Genomic DNA, 17,546 nt, shown 5'->3' on the forward strand with positions numbered 1-17,546 from the left:
AAATAAATAAACTCATAAGTCTCACAGGGCGCTTGAGGGCAGAGGAGACCTGTGTGGGAAGGGATGGACAGTTCAGCTGAATCAAGGCCGGGAGGGGATCTTTGCCCACCTTTCCCCCTGTCACCAAATGAAGAACTGCATTTGAGTAATGCATCCGATCATCACCGGGAACTGTATTAGGTGGTGCGGGAACTGCATTAGGTCAGAGTCTGGTTGCCCTGAAAAGAATGGCTGATCGTTCATGTGATCATTCAGAAGGATCAGAAACTACAAAACTGCTCAGCCTCGTGAGCCAGGCAAGAGGCAGCAGAGAGACCCTGTTGCCTCCATGTGCCACCTGACCCCTGCTGGGCTGGAGGCTGGAGTGATGCTCTCTGGCCCTCTGCAGTGTTGGTGATGCTGCAACACAGGTGACACTAGACCACCAGTTCCCTCCCCTGAAATGCACTGACTGGCATCGACAATGGTGGGGGATGATGGGAGTTGTAAACCACCCATGTCCTAATCTATAGCTTTTATGGAAAATTCTAAGGGTACCCACCGGAATGGTTGCAATATCAGTCCTTGTCTAACAAATGTAAGGTAACCATTGCTAGAGTGATGTGATGCCCTGAAGAGAGGGTTTCAAAATAAATTCCCAGGGCTCTCCCTCCTTTCATTGAAGGCCTCCCTCTGTTCTTGGATGTAACTGCAACCCATGGCAAACTAACAGGCCCTGCATCTGTTCCATAGTACTTTTGCCTCTGTCAGAACATGTGATTCTTATCCAGACTGAAATGGGGATAGATTTTTTTTTTCATTTCTAGCTATGATAACATCCCACCTTTAGTTTTCATCATGAGATGCTCCTTTTTATTCAGATCAGGCCTCAGTACAATAATGTAGCACTTGGGAAGAAAGATGCAGCACAGTAACCCAACACTGGAGGCCAAAATAGAGAAGACCTGCACGGCTACCATGTATTTCCCCTTCGTGCTCAGGTAGGAGGGCACAAAGGACACCCAGACACTGCAAAAGACGAGCATGCTGAAAGTGATTAACTTGGCCTCATTGAAGGCCCCAGGCAGCTTCCTGGCTAGGAAAGCCACCGTCAAGCAGATGGCAGCCAGGAAGCCCATGTAGCCAAGGGCAGTATAAAACATGGTGACAGATCCTTCGTTGCATTGCAGGATGATCTGCCCAGGCTGGGAGTGCATGTCAGACTCTGGGAAGGGTGGAGAGATGCCCAGCCAGATGGAGCAGATGACAACCTGGACACTGGGACAAGAAATTACAATGGAGTTGGCCAGACTCTTCCCCAGCCATTTCTTCACCTTGTTCCCTGGCTTTGTGGCCAGGAAGACCAGCACCACAGTGATGGTTTTGGCCAACACAGATGACACAGCCACTGAGAAGATGATGCTGAAGGCTGTTTGTCGGAGAAGGCAAGTCACTTTCCTTGGGCGGCCAACGAACAGAATGGAGGACCAAAAGGAAAGCAGGAGGGAGAGGAGGAGAACGTAGGAGAGGTCCCTGTTGTTAGCTTTGACTATTGGTGTGTCTAGGTTTTTAATGAAGGTTCCTAACACAAAGGCTGTGATTAAAGACAAGAATACTGCAAAGGAAGCCAGGACGATCCCCAAAGGTTCTCCATAGGAGAGGAAGGTCATTTCCTTGGGGATACATTCATCATGGGCCTTGTTTGGATGCTGATTTTCTGGACATTTGCTGCAGTGGTCTGCATCTGAAAAGAAAGAGGGTGACTTTATCATTAACACTGGTCATACATCCAGAACTGTCTGTATTCTTGTAAGAGCCCATCAGGACTCACTGGGTCAAGTCCTCTTCCTTCTCTTGCTAAAGACACCCAGGCAGAGGGGCAGGAGGGAGCTGGGTGTGAGTATGCAGTTAACATGGAGTACGGCCTGTGGAGGGCCCAAGCTGTTGAGGGAAGCACGCCATAGCTGTGGGAGAAAAGTGACTCCTCAGTGGCAACAGCTGGGACTCCTCAAGCTGCTACTATCAGGCCCTGGGAAATAGGGATGTACAAAAGTCACTTACCATTTGCAGATGTGATTCACGGTGGGGAGGGGGAGGCGCTCTGTCTCTTCCCCTGGAATATTCCCTGACCAGCTCTGCAGAGCTGCTGGCCAGGGCTGTCTGCAGCCAGAGATCCATTTGCGTAAATATTAATGTAGGATAAAATGGTGAAAAATAGGGAACACAAATGGTGGCCGCCGTAGCCGCTGCCATTGGCGTACACTGTTGGGTTTTTTTTTTTGCTTGCTGTGATAGGCTACTTAAATACTTATGTAGCCTATCACAGCCTCCGTAGGGACGCAAAAGGCAAGTATTTACGTAGCCTATCACGTCTATAATGATGAAGCAAATGGCGGCCCCAGGGCGGCCACCATTCGCAAGTCAGCGTGGACAGCAGGAGGTAAGTGCTCTGTTTCGTGAGCCTTTCATGTGTGGGGGGATTCATTCTGGCATGGATTTCGGGGGTCCGAATGCGCTGGCATTCGGCCTCACGGATATCCGTGGCGGAATTCTCTGACATCCCTACTGATAAAGAGCAGGAACAGGAGGGTTGTGGGGAGAGCAAAGTAAGGGAAGGCAGGCTGGTCAAAGTGGCTGGCAAGAGGGCAGACCATGACTGCCAAGGCAGATGCTGCAGGAGTGTCTCACCTGCAAGCACCACCCAGGCCTTCATTCTCTGGGAGACCTGGACATTCCTAATTGGCAGGCACAGGAAGACCTCAGCATATCACAGCCTGGGCTTAGCATCTCTTTTGCGTAAGCAGAGCCAGGCACATTTCCCCTTTCTCAATGATAAACAAGTCAAGCTTGCCAAGTTGATTCTACGGGCAACACATCAAAGGAAGCTGATCCTAAGGCATAGTGCCCACTGTTGCGTGTTCTCAGTCTCTTTTATATACTTTCGGGATGGTATAAAATACCTCAAAACTATGCTTAGTACAAATTAACTTTCTTATCTAAGAATCCTAGCAATACTGTAGCATTTCTACTTTAAATCTTTACATGTATAAATAGATTATTGAATTTTGAAGCTTTTTATTGAGATTAATGTGCATGAGAACATACTTACATTTTAGCTTTCTTTGACATGTCACAGGTATCTTTTTTTTCTAGTGAGCTTGTGATCTTATACATATCTTACCTTCTTGTCTGGAGCCTTTCTTTAAATGGATGGCTTTAGGTTCTCAGCATATCAAGGTAGACAGAGCTCCTCCCACAATTTGGGCAGTTAGGGAAGTTTGGCATGTAATGTCATGTCAATTACAGTTTGATCCATTTTCCCTTGCTAAATGGAGTTGATGGGGAAATCCGGATTTAAGAACTGGCAAGAAAATGTTTTTATGGCAGACCTGGACTGATAAGGTGATCTTTACTTAAGGTCAGTTAGTGTGGATTGATTATGAATTTTTGGTATTTTCTAGGGGTGCACAAAAGTCCCTTACCTGTCCTCGAAGCTTTTTGCGGTGGGGGGGAGGTGCTTCGCTGCTCCCCCCGCGAAGTTCAGGCCGGGGGGGGAGGCTTCCCGCCTCGCCCGGCCAAAATTCAGGCTGGGGGGGAGGCTTCCCGCCTCGCCCGGCCGAAATTCAGGCCGGGGAGGAGGCGCCTCGCCTCGCCCGGTCGTGAACTAAAAAGTAAACAAAAAACAAAAAAAACGCCCCCATGATAGGCTACATGACGATTAACGTAGCCTATCACGGCTAGATTTGCAAAGTCAGCCGTGATAGGCTACGTAAATCGTCACGTAGCCTATCACGGGTGACTTTAAAAAAAAAAAAGCGCGTATGCAAATGATGGCCCCCATAGGGAGCTGCCATTCGCGTTCCTTATTTGGTCGCTGTAGTCTACGTAAAGATTTACATAGACTACGGCGAAAATAAGGGCAACGCAAATAGCGTTGCCCTTATTTTCACCGTAGTCTATGTAATCTTTACGTAGACTACAGCGACCAAATAAGGAACGGGAATGGCGGCTCCCTATGGGGGCTGCCATTATCCGTACATACTTTTTTTTTTTTTAAGTCACCTGTGATAGGCTACGTGACGATTTACGTAGCCTATCACAGCTGACTTTGCAAATCTAGCCGTGATAGGCTACGTTAATCGTCACGTAGCCTATCACGGGGGTGTTTTTTTCTTTTTTCTTTTATTGGAATGGCGGTGGTGGCAGCCGGTCGAAAGACCGGCTGCCACTCCCACTCCAGACGAAGACCCGACGAACCTCCGTCCGGACCCGCCGCCGAGAGGGACATTCGGCAAAGGTAAGTCCTGTCCCGGGGGGGGGTGCGGGGTGCGGGGGAGTGCAGAGAATTTTTCCCCGAAACTTGTTCGGGGGGCTGAACACATTGGCGCTCAGCCCCCCAAAGTTTCGGGGAGAAATTCTCCACCAACCCTAGTATTTTCAGCTCTGCAAGTTCAATTTGATTTGCCGGCTTCAGTGGAATGGCAGTACTTGCAATTGAAACATTTGTTGGCATCTAGATTTGGTCCTGCTGCTCTTACTCCTTCGGAGTCTCCTTCACTATTGGAAACACTTATTGAAGCTGACCAGATGTATTGCCCTGAGATTCATGTTTATAAACATTTATTATCAATGAATCAATATGGCACAAATGGTTTATAGCAGGAATGGAACAGGGAATTGGAACGTCCTATTTTGCGTAATCCATGGACTGCGGTTTTGGCATCTGTATTGGACATTTCAATGGATCTTCGGTTATGCCCTATATAGCAAAAGCTCTTGTTTTGGCTCTATTGGATGCTAGAGCAACCCTTTGAAGTCAGACTTTAGCTGCTGCTCTGAAAGCACAGAGATGCGCGCGCACACACACACACACACACTGCCCTTCCTGACTGAAATAAAGACAAAAAGCCAGCCAAAATAAGAGGGCTGTTCCCTCACCCGAGGGCTTGAGGGTGGGGTATCCCAGCAGGCTCAGGTTGACCTTGAGGAAGACCAGCTACTCCACCAACTTAGCATCCAAGCAGGAGCAGTGGGGTGTCACAATGTCTCCCACTGTTGAAAACACCCTCTCTCTTGGGACGCTGGTTGGTGGGCAGCTGAGTCATTCCATGGCCACCTTAGCCAGATCGAGCCAGACCTGACTGTGGGATGACCAGTAGGCCATGAGGTCCATGGGAGAGTCCCCCATGGGCTCCACCAGGTAACGCTGCACAGACATTGCAGTGTTATCCTGGTGGATGTGGCGGGTGCCTCTCCCTGCAACTGCTGCCTGCACTGCCTTGGCACAGAACCCCTGGCCTGTGGTCCTGGCCTGGGAGTGCAGCTGCTGCTGTGGGCTGTTGCTGCTAGAAGGGATGGTCCATTCTCCCTCCACCTCCTCCTCCTCCTCCTCCTCCTCCTCCAACACCTGCCGCAGCCTCTTCACCTGTGCCTCCCCCACTTGCCCCACCAGAATTTCCTTCCACCCCCTCCAGGAGTTCTCTGCACAAAGCCTATCCTGGAGATGGGGGAAGCATATGGTGGCCAGCACGTATGCCCTCTCCCAGGATAGGGGCTCCACCTGCCATACTAGGCCATCCCTCAGCCTTGGCACCACTTCCCATATGTCGGGCAGGAAGCGCCTGCCTGTGATGGGATCCCTGGAATCCAGGAACTCGCCCAACTTTCTGGAGATGCCCGGTCACAGGGATCACCTGGCTGAGGAGGGCAGTGCTGGTGCTCAGGCTCTCTATGGCCTCAAGGCCTCTGTGGCCTCTATGGCTTGAGGACCACCACAAGCTGGGACAGAGCATCCCACTGCTGCCTGCCCATGCGTGCTTGGATGCCAGTGTCCCCGAACCTGGACGCCTTGTGGACAGCATGCTGTCACTCCACCATATGCTCCAGCATGAAGTATGTGGACATCCAGGTTGTTGCCACGTCCTGCACCAGCCTGTGCTGCGGGAGGCCCAAGTCCTCCTGCTTCTCCCACAGCAGCACACAGTCCTTCATGCTGTAGTGGAAGTGCCCAGCTCCCTTCCTGCAATTCCCCAAGAGATTATGGACACGAGACCAGGGGGTGGGATTGGGATACACCTTGGTGCTGCCCATACCAATTGCATCCCTCACTATCAGGTCAAAGATGTGCATAATATGGCAGATTCCCTCAAACCATCCACCATCACACACAGCCTTCACCATGTTGGCTCCCCTATCCGTGAACATGTAACCACAAGTCAGCAGGTACCCAGCCAGACACCCCTCCACCAGGCGGTTCATGACCTCTGCGATCTCTGCTGCTGTGTGGGACTGGTGCATGACTTCTGCATGAAGGAGAGCCAGACAATACCCTCCTTCCCAGTTGTAGAATCATAGAATAGTGGGGTTAGAAGGGGCCTACAAGACCATCGAGTCCACCCCCCCCCCCACCTTCAGTCTCAAAAGTGCTGGCCGCTACCGTCCCTGGGGCTGCCCAACAGGGAGCTGTCACGGACAAGTAGGGATGGACGAAAGTCCCTTACCTGGTCCCGCAGCTGTTTTCGGGGGGGGGGAGGCGCTCCATTTCTCCCCCTGAAATTCTTGGCAGGTGGAGAGGCGCCCTGTCCCTCCCCGCCAAAATTCTGGCTGGGGGGGAGGCGCCCCGTCCCTCCCCGCCGAAATTCTGGCCGGGGGGGAGCGCCCCGCCTCTCCGGCCGCAAAAGAAAAAAGTTATGTAAAAAAAAAAGAAAGCAACGTGATAGGCTATGTAAAGATTTACGTATCCTATCACAGATAGTTTTTCAAAGTCAGCCGTGATAGGCTACGTAAATCTTTACGTAGCCTATCACGGCTGACTTCGAAAAAAAAAAAGCGCATACGCAAATGGCAGCGCCCATGGGCGCCGCCATTTGCGTACGCGCTTTTTTTTTTCAAGTCAGCCGTGATAGGCTACATAAACATTTATGTAGCCTATCACAGTGTTTTTTTTAAATCTAGCTGTGATAGGCTACGTAAATCTTTACATAGCCTATCACATGTTGTTTGTTTTTTTTAACCTGGAAATGGTGGTTGTGGCAGCCGGTCGGAAGACCAGCTGCCGCCGCCGCACCGCAACCGGAGCCGCCGCCACCAGGAGGATCCACCCAAGGTAAGTCCCATCCCAGGGGGGGAGGGGGGGGCGGGCCGTTCCGCCACCGATTTCGGGGGGCCGAATGCGCTGGCATTCAGCCTCCCCGAGATCCGTGACGGAACTTTCATACATCCCTAGAAAATCATAACCCTAAATTTAACATTTCACACCTCCTTACCTGGATTCCTCTCAAATCAGTAAAGGGTGCAAATGATTTATCTCTAATGTCGTGGTACTGTCTCAGTGATGGCACACTTTTACTACTCCCGGGTCGGAAGGCAAACCTTGCTTGCCTTACGCATTGGGGTCTCATTTTTAATTCCAGAATTCTCCTGGAGGCGTTTGCTTATGGAATTTCCTTATTGGGCAGCAGGGATAAGATGATGCCAATAGGAAAGTTTGGCCTGGTGTGCCACACACCCTCTGCCTGGTCTGCAAATAGACAACATCCATTGAAGGACAACCATAAAGTGTTGCCCCCTGAAAGGCCAGTACATCTAAAGGGGAGAGCGGAATGCTTTCCTAGTTGAAAGACAGGAAGGGAGGGAGGGAGGCGCAGTTCCTTATCCGGAGTTGTAAGCCTATAATCTTGCCAGTCCTCCATGCTGTATCTGGGGGAAAGAAGACGTAGAATGAAAAGCTCGCTGCACTTACATGTTTGCTTCTGTGATTAGGGAGACTATGGAAGAGGGTGGGTTTACTGTGCCCCTTCTGGGAGACCCACTCAGAGTTCGATTCCATTTGGAAGAAAAATGGGGATGTGGGAGAGGTGATCAAACAACAATGTGCAGCAGGGGAGGGGGAGAGAGAAACGTTCCCTGTAGATGAAATACTTTCTGATCAGGAGGTTCAACATGAGGCCTCATCACCAAAGAAGGATCTCAGGTAGTCAGAGCAGGAAAGCTGCATCTGGGACACCTTATGGAACTGCTACTGCCAGTCAGAGTAAAATAGTCAGTGCTGGGCTTGGTGGATTTGGGGGTTGACTGGATATAAAACAGCTTCCTGAGTTGTGCAGATATGAATTATGAAGAATGTTAAGCCAAACACTTTTCAGGGGAGTGTCTATGTGATTATTGTATTTTTGTCTTCACCATGTTCTTGTGAGCTACATGAGGCTAAGTTGTAGCAAGTGGCTAATTCCACGGAACTCCCATTAAGTTACATCCATACAGCAGGACTCTTTCATACAGTCTCCTTATCTTATACATCCATGGAAAGTTTTGCTACAGTGTTTGAAAAGAATAGAGGAGGGAATCAAAACAGAGCAGGGGAGAATATTGGATGGACTCAAATACTTGCCCTGTTCCTCAAGTGAATGCCCATTCACTTGAACCTACCATCCTGAGTGGAGATTGTCCCTTCTGCACATGGAGCACAGGCATAGCAGCAAGGTGGCTCTCCGTCCTGAATCTCTTTGGTATATCCAGGGCGACAGCTCTTGACACACCTGGAACGAGGCACAGTCTAGCAATAAAGAGAAGGAGCACCAAGAAAAATGTTTGAGAGTTATTTATGCCTATGGAAATCAATCATAAAGTCTGGGAAGGACCCAACAAGCTTTCTAGCCTTAGTGACCCCAAAGTTACCTCAGGTCTTTATCTTTTGTTGTTTATTTGTTCAGTTGCTTCTGACTCTTCATGACTTCATGGACCAGCCAACGCCAGAGCTTCCTGTCAGCCGTCACCAGCCCCAGCTCCCCCAAGGTCAAGTCCGTCACCTCCAGAATATCATCCATCCTTCTTGCCCTTGGTCGGCCCCTCTTCCTTTTGCCTTCCACTTTCCCTAGCATCAGCATCTTCTCCAGGGTATCCTGTCTTCTCATGATGTGGCCAAAGTACTTCAGTTTTGCCTTTAATATCATTCCCTCAAGTGAGCAGTCTGGCTTTCTTTCCTGGAGTATGGACTAGTTTCATCTTTTGGCAGTCCAAGGCACTCTCAGAATTTTCCTCCAACACCGCAGTTCAAAAGCATCTATCTTCCTTCACTCAGCCTTCCTTATGGTCCAGCTATCGCAGCCATAGGTTACTACGGGGAATACCATTGCTTGAACTATGTGGACCTTTATTGTCAGTGTGATGTCTCTGCTCTTCACTATTTTATCAAGATTTCTCTTTGCTCTCCTCCCAAGAAATAAACATCTTCTGATTTCCTGGTTGCAGTCAGCATCTGCAGTAATCTTTGCACCTACAAAAACAAAGTCTGTCACTGCCTCCATGTTTTCTCCCTCTATTTGCCAGTTCTCAATCAAGCTGGTTGCCATAATCTTGGTAGGGGTGTACGAAACCCCACTTACCTGGCTCCGCCGGGTTCCGCTGCAGGGGGGGGAGGCGCTCCATCCCTTCCTCCGGAATCCTCACTGGGGGAGGAGGCGCTCCGTCCTCTGGGTAGCCCTGCAGGGACGCAAATGGCGGCTGTCGTAGCCACCATCACTTGCATCCCTTTCTTTCACCGTAATAGGCTACGTAAAAATTTACATGGCCTATCACGGAAGGGGGAAAACCCTGAGGGAAAACCCTGAGGGAAAACCCTGAGGGACATTTGCGTCCCTGTGGAGGCTGTGATAGGCTACATAAGTATTTACATAGCCTATCACGGCGGGAGGGGGGAAACCTGAGTGTACGCAAATGGCGGTAGCTGCCACCATTTGCGTACGCTGGGGTTTTCTTCCCCCTGCTGTGATAGGCTACATAAGTATTTACGTAGCCTATCATGGCTGAAGAGGAGCAAGCGAATGGTGGCCGCAGAATGGCAGCCATTCGCACAGCAGTGCGGACGGGAGCAGGTAAGTGCTCCGTTTCGCGTGCCTCTCATGGGGTGGGGGCGGTGGGGACTTCGTCCCATGCACCTTTTGTGGGTTGGGGGCCAGGGGCTTTGTTCTGCGATGGGTTTCGGGGGGCTGAATGCACTGGCATTCAGCCTCACCAAGATCCGTCGCGGAATTCTCTGACATCCCTAAATCTTGGGGTTTTTGAGGTTTAACTACAACCCAGCTTTTGCACTTTCTTCTTTCACCTTCATCATAAGGTTCCTCAGCTCCTTCTCACTTTCAGCCATCAAAGTAGCCTCCCCCCGGCCACCCTGCAGAATCCCCCCAGGACAGATCTACCTGGTGGTGGATGCGGCAGCGGATCCACCAGCGGCTCTGGTGGCGGGTGAAGCGGCAGTGGCGGCTGCGGCCGCTGCCAGGCTGCTGTGGCCGCCAATGGTGGCCATCATAGTGGCCGTCATTTGTGTCCCTATGCTAGCCCATGATAGGCTACATATATATTTATGCCTATGCAGGACACCATTTGCATCCACAGGGGTATATTTACCCCTATGCAGGACGCCATTTGCATCCACAGCAGCCCGGCAGCGGCTGGAGGCCCCACTGTGAGTTGTCGGCCGGCGGCTCCGTGGACTGGCTGTGGAGTGGAGCCAGCCGGGCAGGATTCCAAGCAGGAGGAACAGATTGCCTCCCCCCATCAAGGATTCTGGGGGAGGAACGGATCACCTTCCCCCACCTGCGGACCTCAGCGGAGCCAGGTAAGTTGAGTTTCATACACCCCTACATCAAAGTGATATCGTCTGCATATCTGAGATTGTTAATATTTCTTCCAACGATTTTAACTCTAGCCTTGGATTCATCAAGCCCAGAACGTTGCATGATGTGTTCTGTGACAGGTTGAATAGGTAGGGTGAGAGTATCCTTTCCCAATCTTAAACCAGTCTGTTGTTCTGTAGTCTGTGTTTACCATTGCTACTTGGTCATTATACAGATTCCTCATGAGGTGGACAGGATGATTTGGTATCCTCATACCACCAAGAACTTGCCACAATTTGTTATGATCCACACAGTCAAAGGCTTTAGAATAGTCAATCAAACAGAAATATATGTTTTTCTGAAATTCCCTGGCTTTCTCCATTATCCAGCAGATATTGACAATTTGGTCTCTAGTTCTTCTGCCTTTTCTAAACCCAGCTTGTACATCTGGCAATTTGCGTTCCATGAATTGCTGGAGTTGACTTTGCAAGATCTTGAGCATTACCTTACTGGCATGTGAAGTAAGTGCCACTCTTCGATAGTTTGAACATTCTTTAGTGTTTCCCTTTTTTGGTATGGGGATATAAGTTGATCTTTTCCAATCTGTTGGCCATTCTTGTGTTTTCCAAATTTGCTGGCATATGGCATGCATGCATCACCTTGACAGCATCATCTTGCAAGATTTTAAACAGCTCAGCTGGGATACTGTCTTCTCCTGCTGCCTTGTTGTTAGCAATGCTTCTTAAGGCCCATTCAACCTCACTCTTCAGGATGTCTGGCTCTAAATCACTGACCACACCATCAAATCTATCCCAAATATTATTATCCTTCCTATACAGATCTTCCGTATATTCTTGCCACCTTTTCTTGCTCTGTTCTGCTTCTGTTAGGTCCTTGCCATCTTTGTTTTTGATCATACCCATTTTTGCCTGGAATTTACCTCGATGTTTCTAATTTTCTGGAAGAGGTCTCTTGTCCTTCCTATTCTATTATCTTCTTCCGCTTCTGTGCATTGCTTGTTTAAAAATAATTCCTTATCTCTTCTGGCTAACCTCTGGAATTTTGCATTTAATTGGGCATATCTCCCCCTATCACTGTTGTCTTTTGCTTTCCTTATTTCTTGGGCTGCTTCCAGTGTCTCAGCAGACAGCATCTTGCCTTCTTGGTTTTCTTATGGAAACACTATTTATGCACAGCAACATGGCAGGGAGACCTCTTTGGTCTGTTCGTTTCAACATTTATAGACACCTTTTCTATACACGTGCACAAGGCACTTTTCAAAACTGAAATGTCTAAGGTACAATATCAAAATAAACTAACGTACAGTCCTAGAACAATAAAAATTACAAACAGCACCAATACAACTAAAACCATTTAACTGGACTGTCAGATTGTAGTCTTTATATTATATATAAAGCAGATTTCTTTGTTACGTCTTCAAAAGGTATTTGTGCAGTCAGTCTCAGTGTGATTGCTCTTAAATTTTAACTTTTCAAGGAGACAACTGCATAATCTTGGCACCAGAACTAGAAAATCTCCTCTTGTCTTTCTATGATTTTATTTGTATTTCTTACTTTTTGCTTCTTGGTTGCAGAGTAGACAGAAAAATATCATAAAGATTGTTTCAAAAACCATGGAATATTGCAGGAGAAATAATATTTGGGTTATTATTATATTTGGTGGTATATAAATAAGGTAAATAAGTAACCCAGACTGTAATGGGTCAAGATAATCAGTATCTTCCAACAACATCTGCAATTGCCCAATCACTGCCTTCTCAAGAACCTTACCCAGAAAAGGAGTATTTGTGAGTGGGCAGAAGTTTGCAAAAACCTCCAGGGAGGACTTTTCAGCAGTGGCCACACCACCCCCTCCTTCAAGATGGTGGGTACCATTCCATCAAGCAAAGACACATTCCTGACTCCATGGATCTACTCCTGGCTAGCTCAGATAAGCCAGGATGGGTAAGGGTCAAGAGAGCAGTTTGTAGGGTTAACAGTGACAAGCATCTTCTCTGCATCCTCAGTTTTCAAAAACGGAAAGTGATTCCACACAGTTGAACCAAAAGACATGTTGGACACCTCATTGCAAACTGTACTACAAATAACATTCAAGCGAGCATAGAGATTGATCCCCAAAGTACATCACAAAATTAACACAGCAGGCCTCCCAGGGCTTTACCATGGGAAATACTGGGATATATGACAACAACTAGCCAGAAACGCTCTGCTGGATGGCTACTTGAGGATGCAATGGAGGCAGCAAGGAGACCTTCTTTGCTGCCCTCACTGCTGTTCTGTAGGTGCAATAATGTGTTTTTACTAGTGTACGATTGGCCTGACAATGCGTCTTATGCCTGTTTCATTTCCCAGGGCCCACCAGAGAACCAAGGCCTATGTCAGGCTTCACAGTAGAGCTGTGCCTCACTTCCGTGCCAAATCTGAATTCCAAAGATAATTGGGGTGCTTCGGGGCTGCTTCAGTGAGATCCAAAGCAGATCAGACCAGCACCAAGGCAGTCCGAAGGGAAGCGAGTCATGGCCAAAGTGCGTCAGTCCACCTCAGAGATTTGGAGTTATTTTGATGCCTTCTGAAACCCAGACAGCATGTCTCTAAATGTAGTTGCCAAATTCATGCTGAACTTCACCCTGCAGTCTGCAATCGGTGACAGCGGTGGAGGGGTGGGGAATACTGCATATATTGGAGAGATCAGCCTGCATTTGTTTCATTGCAAGAGAGAGTGCTGTTAGTGGGGGTGGTTAGAGAGAGCTGTTTGGTTAGTTACTTGGCTAGATCTGTGGGGTGTGTGTGAGTGTGTGTGTGACTGCAGCTTTGCCCTTTTCTTTCCCACCCAGCCCTTTTCAACTCAACTATACCCTTTCTTCCTTTTCTAGATTATTTATTTGAAAAACCAAAACATTTTAAAAGTCCTTTAGTTTCCTCCTTTCCTTGTCTTATTCTTTGGCTTCCCCTCCCCATCCTTCTAATTTATTCAACCAATCTTGTTAGTTTTCTCTCTCTCTCTCTCTTTCTTTCTTTCTAGATTCTTTAAAAAAAAATATATAAAAAGTAGTTTTGTTTCCTTACTTGGCCCTTTGGCTCCCCCTCCCCCCCCTGACTATTCTCAATTCAACTCTTTCTTCATAGTGTTCCCTGTATTTCTTGCTAGATCATTTTAAAACTCTCTCTCTCTCTCTCTCTCTCTCTCTCTCTCTCTCTCTCCATCCTTTCCTTTCCTTGTTCTAGGCTTTCCACCCCCACCCCTCAATTCCTGTATTCCTTCCCTGCCCATTTTTTAATTCTATAACTTTTCCCTAAAAAATAAATAAAAATAAGAACCCTTTTCTTGTAGGTAGTTCTGCATTTGCTTTTCTTTTGCTTGTGTGTGTGTGTGTGTGTGCGCGCGCGAGTGTTGTGGTCAAGCAAACAGTGAGTGGCAAAGCACTACACACAAGTCCACATTTCAAATTCCAGTGGGCAAAGCACTATGCACATTAACATATACAATTTAAATATAAGACTGCACGGTGTGTCAAAGCAAGCTCAATATAGAAGCATCTTTGGGGTCTTGGCATTGGGGCTGCCCATTGCCCAGATTTCATGCACTTCTTTGCAACCAGTAAAAACGTATAGCTCTTTGCTTTGAGAGTTTGTGTTGAAAAAAGCACATGGCACAGCCTGCCTGCCATGCTGTTTTCCCAGGTAATCTGTCTTCCATTCAGCCAAAGAGAGCCTGAGGTCGCCCACTATGAAGCTGAACAGGAAAGTACAGGGATGGCAGAGAATTCCACCATGGGACTTGGTGTGGCCGAATTTGACCCCCGGAATCCGTGGCGGAACGAAGCCCCCCCACTGCAAAATGGGCCCGGAACGGAGCCTCCAACCCACTACAGGCATGCGAAATGGAGCACTTACCTGCTGCTGTCTCCGCTGACTTCTGAATGATGTCCGCGTCCGCAGCCGCCATTCTCTTTTTCTTCATAGACATGATAGGCTACGTAAATACTTACATAGCCTATCAGGGCTAACGCATGGACGCCTTTTGCGTCCTTGTGGAGGCTGTGATAGGCTACGTAAGTATTTACGTAGCCTATAACGGCAAGGTAAAAAAAAAAACCGCACACACAACTGGCGGCGGCTATGGCGGCCGCCATTTGCGTTCCCTATTTTTTGCCATTTTATCCTACGTAAATATTTACGTAGGCTATTATGGAGAAAAAAAGGGGAATGCGAATAGCATAGTGGGCGCTATCTGCGTTCCCCTTTTTTTCTCTGTAATAGCCTACATAATTCTTTACGTAGGATAAAAAGGCAAAAAATAGGGAACGCAAATGGCAGCTGCTGTAGCCACCGCCATTTGCGTATTTTTTTTTTTTTTACTTTTCCGTGATAGGCTATGTAAATACTTACGTAGCCTATCATGGCAGCCTGGCTGGAAGCAAATGGCAGCTGCTAGGAGCTGGCTGGGCAGGATTCTGGGGGGGAGGACTGCATCGCCTCCCCCCCCATCGAGGATTGCGGGGGGAGGGATGGAGCGCCTCTCCCCCACCGCGAAGCAGATCCGTGAAACAGTAAGTGACTTTCGTACATCCCTAGGAAAGTAGTACTAGGGGAGAGGGGTTACTTGCACTTCAAAGAAACCTACAGCAGAGATTAGGGATAGTGACCTCCTCCTAATCACCACTTACACACACAACTTCTCTGATTATCCCTTTTTGACCCTTGGTTTGAATTTCTGAGAACAGCACAATTTATCTGTGCCTAGCACAATAACTACTTGGCCAAACTCTCTGATATTTGGCAGGCTGAATCACCTCTATGGGGGCTGATGGGTGCCCAAACGTTGTGCACTTCTGTGGAAACAATGAAAAGTTATAGCTCTTTGCTTTGAGAGTTTTGGGTGACAAAATCCAATTTTAATTCTGCCTAGCACAAAACCTACCATGCCACACTGTCTGAGATATGGCAGGTGAATTGGCTCAATGGGGGCTGACAGATTGCCAGATTTCATGTATTTATCATGACATTTGTCTCTATTTCCAATTTGGTTTCTGTTTTCCAATGCAAGTCAAAGAAAAAATGTCAAATCTGAATAATTTAGATACCCGAATCTCGCTTCAGCTCCAAATCTGGAGCAAAGTGGGTTGGGTCTGAATTGGTCCGAAGGAAAGCAGGGCTGCTTCAGAAGGTCCAAAGCACCATCTGAAGTGAAGCAGGTGGTCCGTGCACAGCCTTCCTTCACAGCACTGGAGAGGGCGTTGCATCTCACCATTCCATACAGCACCTAGAGTCTTGACAGAATTGCTGTCAAGTCAACCAAGTCAACCAATATAGCAACACTTTAAAAGTGTGAATTGTCATGCAAATTTCCCAGAGAGTCATGCATCCTAAGGTGTGTTCAGAAGCCAAAACCATAGTTACAAAACGAGGTGGCTTGGGGGAGCTAAACACACTCCAGCCAGCACTGCCATAGGCTGGTTCTTTCACAATGCAATCCTACAGGTGATTCCTCAACAAAGCCCACTATGCACTATGGGACTTCCTTCTAGGTAATGGTGCATAGCATTGTACTGGAAGTCTCACAAGCAGTATTCAATGTATTATTAGAACTTAACAAGTCAATAATGTGACATGAATAATTTCTCTTACCCCATTAAAATACTTGGGCCACACAAGGGCTTCTGGTCGAATGGTGAGCTTCACGTCTGTGAATGCCTGTCTCTTCACACTCCCAATATTCACTCTACCATGAGACCCATTGGGAAACAGCACCCAATTCACAATATCGAAGTCAGGTTCCAGCTCCCCATTCTCATCTAGATACAGTCCATCCATGGAAATATTAGAAAGCCGTCCTTCTCTTAAGAAACTGTGAAACTAGAGCGACAGAGAAAACAACCAGCATTTAGCAAGGATGCTAGCATTTTCAGTTCTAGGCACCACATTTTAAGAAGGATGCAGACAAACTGGAGAGGGTTCAGAGGAGGGCAACAAAGATGATCAGGGGATTAGAAACAAAGCCCTTTGAGGAGAGACTGAAAGAACTGGGCCTGTTTGGCCTTGAGAAGAGAAGACTGAGGGGAGATATAATAGCACTCTTCAAGTACTTGAGAGGTTGTCACAGAGAGGAAGGCCAGGATCTCTTTGTGATCATCCCAGAGTACAGGACACGGAGTAATGGGCTCAAGGGACAAGAAGCCGGATTCTGGCTGAACATCAGGAAAAACTTCCTGACTGTTAAAGTAATACGACAATGGAACCAATGACCTAGGGAGATAGTGGGCTCTCCCACGCTGGAGGCCTTTGAGACGAGGCTGGACAGTCATCTGTCAGGGATGCTCTGACTTGAATTCCTGCATTGAGCAGGGGGTTGGACTCGATGACCTTGTAGGTCCCATTCAACCCTTCTATTCTGATTCTATGATTCATTATCTTAGTACCTCTCCCTTTGAGCTCTAATCCTCTATAAACAGGGGCCAAAGAACATCCCATCTGCACTCCGAGTGAATGTCAGTCATTGGTTTTTTATAGCACAGCTGAGATACCTCTGCAATCTCAACTTTCTGCTTCAGCCATTTTGAGAGGACCAGAGACATTAATTTGCATGCTAAGGCAGCCTTCTCCAATCTGGTGCCCTCCAGATATATTTTGGGCAACAGCTTCCATACTACCTACTTGGCTACTATATTTTGTGATGCACCCATGATTTTCTTCCCCCAAGGAGCAAGTGGAGACCTAGTGGAGACCACTGCCGACATCCACTCACTAAATATATTTGCAACACACCTAATTTTTGCATCTTGACAGAATCGTGGATTCCCCAGTGGAAAATTGGCCTATTCCTGATAGTTTCTGGCTCAGTTTATTAGAGGCATTGTAGCATGCTCTTATTTGTGACTGAATCTCATATTTTATGCCAAAACATTTCACATTTTAAGCCTGTTGCAGCTGTCTA

General features: G+C 47.8%; 1 protein-coding gene across 1 annotated transcript; it reads right to left on the reverse strand.

Annotated features, from left to right (window-relative positions):
• Window positions 1-806: 806 nt before the first annotated feature.
• Window positions 807-16,426, reverse strand: LOC146356347 (vomeronasal type-2 receptor 26-like). The gene is made up of 3 exons (XM_084830065.1): window positions 16,241-16,426; window positions 8,407-8,533; window positions 807-1,723 (listed from the first exon to the last, which is right to left on the reverse strand). Exons 1-3 carry the CDS (start codon window positions 16,424-16,426, stop codon window positions 807-809), a joined length of 1,230 nt encoding a protein of 409 aa, XP_084686191.1.
• Between the last annotated feature and the right edge of the window lie 1,120 nt (window positions 16,427-17,546).

The sequence above is a fragment of the Heloderma suspectum genome, chromosome 2, assembly GCF_057233095.1.
Source record: "Heloderma suspectum isolate Gila_16-S chromosome 2, 16-S_ref, whole genome shotgun sequence".
In the NCBI taxonomy this organism is placed as follows: Eukaryota; Metazoa; Chordata; class Lepidosauria; order Squamata; family Helodermatidae; genus Heloderma; species Heloderma suspectum.

What these genes read in the sequence shown, in the direction of transcription:
- LOC146356347 (XM_084830065.1), bottom strand. Translation starts at nt 16,426, where the DNA reads ATGGATGGACTGTATCTAGATGAGAATGGGGAGCTGGAACCTGACTTC. An exon ending in GGCCCAAGTATTTTAATGGG is followed by an intron (nt 8,534 to 16,240) that starts GTAAGAGAAATT and finishes CTTTATTGCTAG; the next exon opens with ACTGTGCCTCGTTCCAGGTG. An exon ending in GACAATCTCCACTCAGGATG is followed by an intron (nt 1,724 to 8,406) that starts GTAGGTTCAAGT and finishes CTTTCTTTTCAG; the next exon opens with ATGCAGACCACTGCAGCAAA.